The sequence below is a fragment of the Canis lupus genome, chromosome 18, assembly GCF_011100685.1.
Source record: "Canis lupus familiaris isolate Mischka breed German Shepherd chromosome 18, alternate assembly UU_Cfam_GSD_1.0, whole genome shotgun sequence".
Taxonomy (NCBI): domain Eukaryota; kingdom Metazoa; phylum Chordata; class Mammalia; order Carnivora; family Canidae; genus Canis; species Canis lupus.
In genome coordinates this window covers 52132006-52139381 of record NC_049239.1, presented here as the reverse complement: position 1 = coordinate 52139381, position 7376 = coordinate 52132006, and the positions used below count along the sequence as shown (strand labels likewise).

At 58.4% G+C, this 7376-nt stretch overlaps 2 protein-coding genes and 1 long non-coding RNA gene across 4 annotated transcripts; 2 read left to right on the top strand and 1 right to left on the bottom strand.

Annotated features, from left to right (window-relative positions):
* Positions 1–353: 353 nt before the first annotated feature.
* On the bottom strand, positions 354–7263 carry LOC111091000. The gene is made up of 4 exons (XR_005373626.1): positions 7089–7263; positions 6624–6719; positions 4486–4534; positions 354–740 (listed from the first exon to the last, which is right to left on the bottom strand). It is a non-coding gene; the product is annotated as an uncharacterized LOC111091000 (long non-coding RNA).
* On the top strand, positions 1606–2990 carry ZNRD2 (zinc ribbon domain containing 2). Of its 2 annotated transcripts, XM_038563938.1 has the most exons (4): positions 1606–1761; positions 1858–2009; positions 2140–2224; positions 2611–2990. In XM_038563938.1, the coding sequence occupies exons 1-4, from the start codon at positions 1743–1745 to the stop codon at positions 2952–2954; spliced, it is 600 nt and encodes a 199-aa protein (XP_038419866.1). In that variant the 5' UTR covers positions 1606–1742; the 3' UTR covers positions 2955–2990. The 2 variants fall into 2 exon arrangements, with proteins under 2 accessions (XP_038419866.1, XP_038419865.1); XM_038563937.1 differs by having other exon boundaries at positions 1700–2009.
* On the top strand, positions 3885–5430 carry FAM89B (family with sequence similarity 89 member B). Its single transcript, XM_038563939.1, has 2 exons — positions 3885–4204; positions 4614–5430. The coding sequence occupies exons 1-2, from the start codon at positions 3905–3907 to the stop codon at positions 4890–4892; spliced, it is 579 nt and encodes a 192-aa protein (XP_038419867.1). The 5' UTR covers positions 3885–3904; the 3' UTR covers positions 4893–5430.
* Positions 7264–7376: the final 113 nt, after the last annotated feature.

The window sequence follows — 7376 nt, the reverse complement described above, 5'->3', positions numbered from 1 at the left end:
CTGCCTGTGTCTCTGTGTCTCTCTCTGTTTCTCTCATGAATGGATAGAATATTTAAAAAAAATAATAAATAAAGGATTATTGTTTCCTGTTCTGTTAAATGGAGATAACAGTAGTATCTTCCTGGTAAGGCTGTCATGAGGACTAAATGACAGGGATTAAATAGGACAGGGATCCCTGAGTGGCTCAGCGGTTTGGCGCCTGCCTTTGGCCCAGGGCGTGATCCTGGAGACCCAGGATCGAGTCCCACATCAGGCTCCCTGCATGGAGCCTGCTTCTCCCTCTGCCTGTGTCTCTGCCTCTCTCTCTCTCTGTCTCTCATGAATAAATAAATAAAATATTAAAAAAAAATAAATAGGAGGACAAATGCCAGGGTTTTATTTGGTTCCAGAAAGAATAAGCTGTTGAATGGATACTGGCCATTATGATGACCCAGAAGGGTACACTGAGGAATTTCGGATGGTGTTGGGAGATGAAGACAGTACGGACCTGGAGGGTCTGTGCACGCAGGCTAGAGTCCAAGAGTTCCTCTAATCAGCTTGGCAGAACTGACCTAGGGTCAGACCCTGAGTCAGGAACACCGCTGGCAGACAGCCTGCTGGTGAGTGAAGAGGGGCACAAGGCTCTGCAAGCAGGTGGCAGCAAGGGTCAGATGATGGCAGTTCCATGGAGTCTATGAAGAAGGAAGATGGCACCAGAAGGGCATTCGCTCTTCAGGTAAGAATGCAGAAGCACGGGCTGTCTAGTCAAAAAAGGAGGCTGCAGTGAGATTGTACGGTCTAAATCCTAGCTCCTTCTCCTCTGCCCTGATGTGCCGCCTTAAGGCACTTCAGGCGGCACATCTGGGCACCACTACCTGCCCTATCTGGCTTCTCCAAATCTAATAAGGGAGAGGATGCGTAAAGAAAGAGAACGCAGAAGAAGGGGCAACATTAAGGCCAGTGCTCAGGGAGCACTAGTAATTTTAACAGAGCCCACCTAAAAAAAGCATAACGGTCATAAGCGTAACTATTAGGTCCTTCAGCCTCACCATCCACCAGGAACCCCTCTGCAGCTGCTGCGGACCCGGACCTGGGCAAGCCCAGGGCAGTGCTTTTCCAAGCAGCCTGCGTTTGGGGGCCTTAAACTTAAAACAGAAAAAAAAAGTTAGGGGCGGAGTTAAGGGGATCCGCAGACTGGGCCTCTGAACATGCAGAAGGGGGTGAGGGTGTCTTGAAATAGGCTGAAAGGTATAGGAAGGGAGAAGGACCCCCGCCTGGCCCGCCTGGCCGGCTGAAGTGAGAAAGCACCGAGTACTGAAGGGACTTCAGTGGCCACTTGTTATCCAGGGGGTGTTGTGATGACGCCGCTGCCCCGCCTGGCCCAGGTCCGACCGGTGCGGAACGGGAAACCCAAGGGGAGGCGGAGGCCAGCGTGGATTTCTCAAGCCAAGGCGGCTTCTCCATCTGCGGCCGGCAGGAAGGGCGACCCCGCGCAGCCACTTTCAGGTCCTGCGACCCGAGCGACGTTACCCCGGGGACTGCCCTCCTGCGGCCCCGCCAGCCCGGTTCGTCCACTGGGTTCGGGCCGAGGGCTCGCCCCTAGGCCGGGATCTCCCGCCGCAGACACGCCCCGCTACCGGCATCCGCACGCCCGAGGCGCTCTCTCCGCGCTCCTCCCAGGTCTAAGCGGCGGGGGCGGAGCCGAGCGTCCAGCGCTCCGCTGGTACGTCACGTCCGTTGAGCCTGGTGGCGACAACGGCAACATGGCCCTGAACGGTGCTGGTGAGGACTTGGGCCGTGGGGGCCTCTGGTTGCGGGGTGCAGGAGGTAGCCCGCTCGGGCAAGACCCCTCTGCCTCTTGTGCCTCTCTAACCCCAGAAGTCGACGACTTCTCCTGGGAGCCCCCAACCGAAGCGGAGACGAAGGTTCTGCAAGCGCGAAGGGAGCGACAGGATCGCATCTCTCGGCTCATGGGCGACTACCTGCTGCGTGGTTACCGCATGCTGGGCGAGACGTGCGCGGACTGCGGGGTGAGGAGAGGCTCGGGACCTGGGATCGGGCATGGGGCCGCGGACCAGGCCGCACGGCCCTACCCCAGCTCTCCCCTCTGGACCGCATCGCCCTGCGTCTCACCCATGTCCCCGTGCTTTCTGCTTCTAGACGATCCTCCTTCAAGACAAACAGCGGAAAATCTACTGCGTGGCTTGTCAGGAGCTCGACTCAGACGTGGATAAAGATAATCCGGGTGAGGGGCCGAGTGTGCTTGGTGGAGAAGCCGCGGGGTGATAAAGGCCCGGTAACAGTAGGTTTGGGAGGTGACAGTGGAGTCTGTGGGTGAAGCGGAGGTAAGGTGCTTTCTACTTTCGGCTCTAGAGAGGAGCATTCATTTATTAGGGGCACTAAACACCTGTGTGCCAGACAGTATGAAAAGTCTGAGCTAAGTCGGGCATAGTGTTGATGGGAGAGATGAAGCAAGGGCATAAATAACTGTGACCCCAAGAAGAAAATGGATGAGTTACCTTATAGAGAGGCATCTCAAGTACAGAATGAACAGAGCAGTAAGGAGGAAGTGGTCCAGGGCTGACGCGGGACATGCTTCCTGATCATTCCACCCACTTTCTCCTCTTTTAGCTCTGAATGCCCAGGCCGCTCTCTCCCAAGCTCGGGAACACCAGCTTGCCTCTGCCGTGGAGCTCCCCTCGGGCTCTCGGCCAGCCCCTCAGCCCCCAGTACCCCGTCCAGAGCACTGTGAGGGAGCTGCAGCAGGGCTCAAGGCAGCCCAGGGGCCACCCCCTCCTGCTGTGCCTCCAAATGCAGATGTCTTGGCCTGCACACAGGAGGCCCTCCTGCAGAAGCTGACCTGGGCCTCAGCTGACCTGGGCTCTAGCACCTCCCTGGAGACTAGCATCCAGCTGTGTAGCTTGATCCGGGCTTGTGCTGAGGCTCTGCGCAGCCTTCGGCAGCTTCAACACTAAAAAAGCCCCGCCTGAGAAAAACCCTCTAGAAAAACAGCTGTCCTCTTGTGTGGTTTGTTCTTTCCTTGGTTCTGAGTGTGCATGCCAGCTCCAGTTCCGGTTGCCTTTTTCCTGCCTTTGGCCTCTTACCCTGCCACTGTTCTGCTCTCCTTGATGCCCTGAGAGATTAATTGGGCTTGTTTCAGCTTGGATTCCCCACTCAGAATGAGGGAGGAGGGAGAGAACTATGTGATAGTTTTTTTCTGAGGAGAAAGTCAGAACCTTCTTAAAAGCAGAACCAAGAGAGATGGACCACTACAGCACCCCTTCAGGCTCCTCAGCCCTCCAATGCTCAGTTCCCACCCTTGAATGAGATTTTGGGTTCCAGGCCCCTTTGGGGTCTTCTTCCCCTGAGCATTCTGATACCATCATCCCGACCCACCTCATGCCCCTGTCTCAGACACTGAGACACTGACAGGGCATCAGGTTGCACGTTGGGGACCAAGTATGGACTTACCCTAGTCTCATGACCCCGCCCTCCCTCCGCCCCAACCCCAGGTTTAGATCTTACCCTGGAGACTTAAAATTGGGCAGAATAACTAAACATGTTGTTGTGGGGGGAGCAAAACGAGCCGTAAAAGAGACGTGTTCGTCGCTTTTGGGGTCTTTCCCCACCGCCCCCCCCCCCCCCACGCCCCTTCTTCTGGCTCCCTTTCAGCGGCTGCCCCACTCCCTTGCCCAGGATTCGCACTGTGGGCCCACCAACGTAGCCCTTTTAAGGGAGGCCCTGCCTATGCGAAGGGGGTGGGGCAGGGGCGGAGTCGGAGGAGTCGGGGGAAGGAACAAAGCGCGGCCTGCGGGCGGCGGCTGGGTTCGGCCGGCGGGGCCGCGCGGTGCGGAGCCTGCGGGCTGCGGCCCGGGCGGAGCGTTGAAGGGCAGTAGGCAGCGTCGCGGTCCGCGCCGGCCAGGCCATGAATGGGCTGCCCTCGGCCGAGGCGCCGGGCGGCGCTGGCTGCGCCCTGGCCGGGCTCCCTCCGCTACCGCGCGGCCTCAGCGGTCTCCTCAACGCAAGCGGGGGTTCGTGGCGGGAGCTGGAGCGCGTCTACAGCCAGCGCAGCCGCATCCACGACGAGCTGAGCCGCGCCGCCCGCCTCCCAGATGGGCCCCGCTACGCGGCGGGCGCCACCAACGCGGGAGCCGCCGCAGGTCCCCCCGGCCCGCGTCGTCCTGTTAATCTCGACTCAGCACTAGCAGCGCTGCGCAAAGAGATGGTGAGTAGCTGGGCCCCGGGCCAGCTGGGCGGGGGGCCGCAGCTGAATATGAGGGTCCCAGGATGGGGCGCAGCGCAGAGGCACGGAACCGGGAACTCATGGCTTGAGTTTCAGAAGATCTACAAAAGCCCTTTGGGTCAGAGGGGATATAGTAACAATGATTATAGTTATTACCTATGGCAGTACTTACCATGTATTTTTAAATGCTTTACTCATATTATTTCATTGCATCCTGCTAGGTAAATGTTATCCCCTTTTACAGTTGAGGATCAGTGACTTACCTAAGGAGTCAGCTTGCAGGTGGCAATCTGATGTCCACAAATCTTTATGCTTAAAAAGGTGCAGGAAGATTGGTTAGGGCTGAGGGTGGCCTGGACCCCAACCCCAGCCCACCCTCAGTCTTTTGCAGGTGGGGCTGCGGCAGCTGGATATGTCCCTGCTGTGCCAGCTGTGGGGCCTGTACGAGTCAATCCAAGACTATAAGCACCTGTGCCAAGACTTGAGCCTGTGCCAGGACCTGTCATCCTCCCTGCACTCAGACAGCTCTTATCCACCTGATGCTGGCCTTTCTGATGACGATGAGCCTCCTGATGCCAGCCTACCCCCGGACCCACCACCCCTCACTGTGCCCCAGACACACAATGCCCGTGACCAGTGGCTGCAGGACGCCTTTCACATCAGCCTCTGAAGAGCTGAGGGTGGGGGGAACATGCACCCATGCAAAAGGCTCAGAAACTCACCCCTTAGTAAGTACTCAGACTTATAGTGCCTGCTTTCCCCTATACCCACTTCACAAGGCAAGCCTCGAGCCCCTCAGAGGCAAAACTGCCAACCACCTCTTTTCTGACTCTGGTTAGCTAACACTGGGGCAGGCACCTGGGCCACAGCCTTTGCCCACCGCACTGGACCTCCACTACTCCCACATGTGTGCACCCCAGCTTGGCCAACCTTCAGTCTAGTGGTGGGGCCCAAAGCATCTGGCACTCCCCTTGACGTCTCTGGGATTGGGATGAGTGCTTGGTTCCCATCTTTTCACCTTTTGCTGCTATGGCAGCTGCTGGCTCAGGGGCATCCCACCTTTGGTCCCTGGGTTCCACTGCTCTAGACCAGGGCATTCCCATTCTTGCACCCACCCACGGCCGGGAGGGCCAAGGCTCCGTGCTGGATATTTAAGTTTAGGGGCCAGACTCTTGGGCACGTAGTTAAATAAATCCTCTCTCGGCTTTCTTGTGTTTTGAATGCCTGGCTCTGGGGCGGGGAGATAGCGGTGTTTCTGGCAAGTGCGGCCCCGCGCTCTGCCGGCAGGTGGCGCGCAAGACCCCCGAGTGGAAGAAAGGCCTGCCGGCGAAGGAGTGCGAGTCCTCCCTCCACTGACGAGGTTGGGGAGCACATCCAGCTGGCGGAGCTAGTCCCGCGGTTCTGCGACGGCGGGCGAGTAATTTCCCCTCTCTGGCCAGAGATCTGGGAGCCCACCCCGACTTGCTTTGGTCCTTCCCGGCGGGAAGGAAGGAGAAGGAACCGCCTATCTTGAGAGAAACTTTCCACCCCGAATAGGGGCGGAGTTGGGGCGGCACAGGAAATGGGTGGGCCTGAGCCCTTGGGCCTAGGGCCTCTAGGCGGGAGAGGGGAAGGCGCCTCCCGGAAGGGCCTGGGAGCTAGTGAGTGCTCTTTGAGTGGGAGGAAACCGCTGCAGAAGCTGAAGGGGGTGAAGTTGCATTGGCCCGTGGCTCCCTGGAGGCCACATAAACCCTGGGGCGGGGGAGAGAAGGGGGCAGGGTCCTGGGCTTCGGTACCTGAGACCCAGTTTCGGTGAGGAGTGATTGGGTGCCAGATACTCTGCACAGGCCTCCTGGCTGCCCCCCTTTGCACTTGGAGCCTTTGGTCTGTATGTAAAAGGCTTTCTCTTACAGAGGAAACCGAGGACCACAACCCTGGGCCTGGGAGCCAGACCACGTGTCAGGCTCGCTAAAAGAAGCCTGCACATTTGGGGACGGTGGATGCTCAGACATCTGGGCACATACACCCCCGCAACTCCCTGAGACGAAGAGGAGAGGACCTCGAAGTTACACACTTAGGCTTACAGGCTGCTCATCCCCACACCCTATGCACAGTCACTTGCCTCTGGAGACAACCGCGATCACTCTTGGCAGATCAGACAGATACCCTGTTCAAACCAAGTATTAAGCACCCAGTTCATTCACAACCCTTGCTGAGTGCTGGCCAAGAGGGAAAGAAGCTGATGCGCTGCCCCAGGACAGTTCTCTAACTCCGGCTGTGATACTTGCTGGTGCTCATTACCATGCCAGGCCAGCGGGTGGGCGATAAGGGTTCTAATCGAGGTGTGAACAGGGCGGCTACCGCCTGGGGCAGGCTTCTTAGGGGAGAGTAAACACGTGTTTGCGCAGGCGCGCATACTCACGCACTTTCTCGTCCGCGATAACGGATTCTAATGAGACTGTAGAAAACCAGCCAGTCTCCGAACTAAATGCTTCCCAAGATTTCATGCTCTCAGTGGCTGTGTAAGAGACAGAAACATAATTATTTCTATTTAACAGAGGTAGAAACTGAGGCTCAGAGTGTAAGGCTTTGCCCAAGGTCCCATAGTTTTTGGAAATCGGCTGCTTGTGGGATGTTCGGACCATCCTCCCACTTGACAGCTAAGGAACTAGGTTGAGACTGGCAAATGGGTGCTGCCCACAGGTAGGGCCACCCAGGTTGATCCTTGACTCTGCTCCTTCCTATTGAGGTTGAGACGTGGGTGGCAGAGACTCCTGATGTTGAGAACAGCTGGCTCTGGCCCAGATTCTCGGTGTGGCCCTGAGCAAGTCTGTTCTTTCTGGGGCTCTATTTCCCCCGCCTGTGAAATGGGGCCATCAGTACGTACCTCCCAGGGCTGCGGGCAGGAAGGGTGGCGTTCCGGGCCATGCTCCCGAGGGCGGCACTAGGTTCTCTCCCCGGCCTGCGCGTCCACACCGCCGCCGCGCGCTACGAGCGGGCGCTGCGGTCCAGGCTTCCCCCTTGGTACGGCCCCCCCACCCCCCAACCGCGGCGACGGCACGAAGTCCCGGAAGCCGGGCCGCCCCGCCCCTCGCTCCCGCTCCCGCCCCGGCCGGGCCCCGCCCGCCTCCCGACGGGGGGTGCGGCTCCAGGAAACGGCGCGCGGGCCGCTCAG

Excerpts from the sequence above, each read along its gene's own strand:
- ZNRD2 (XM_038563937.1), top strand. The coding sequence starts at position 1,743 with ATGGCCCTGAACGGTGCTGGTGAGGACTTGGGCCGTGGGGGCCTCTGG. Across the intron at positions 2,010-2,139 it reads AGACGTGCGCGGACTGCGGG|ACGATCCTCCTTCAAGACAA; the intron begins GTGAGGAGAGGC and ends TTCTGCTTCTAG. Across the intron at positions 2,225-2,610 it reads CGTGGATAAAGATAATCCGG|CTCTGAATGCCCAGGCCGCT; the intron begins GTGAGGGGCCGA and ends CTCCTCTTTTAG.
- FAM89B (XM_038563939.1), top strand. The coding sequence starts at position 3,905 with ATGAATGGGCTGCCCTCGGCCGAGGCGCCGGGCGGCGCTGGCTGCGCC. Across the intron at positions 4,205-4,613 it reads CAGCGCTGCGCAAAGAGATG|GTGGGGCTGCGGCAGCTGGA; the intron begins GTGAGTAGCTGG and ends AGTCTTTTGCAG.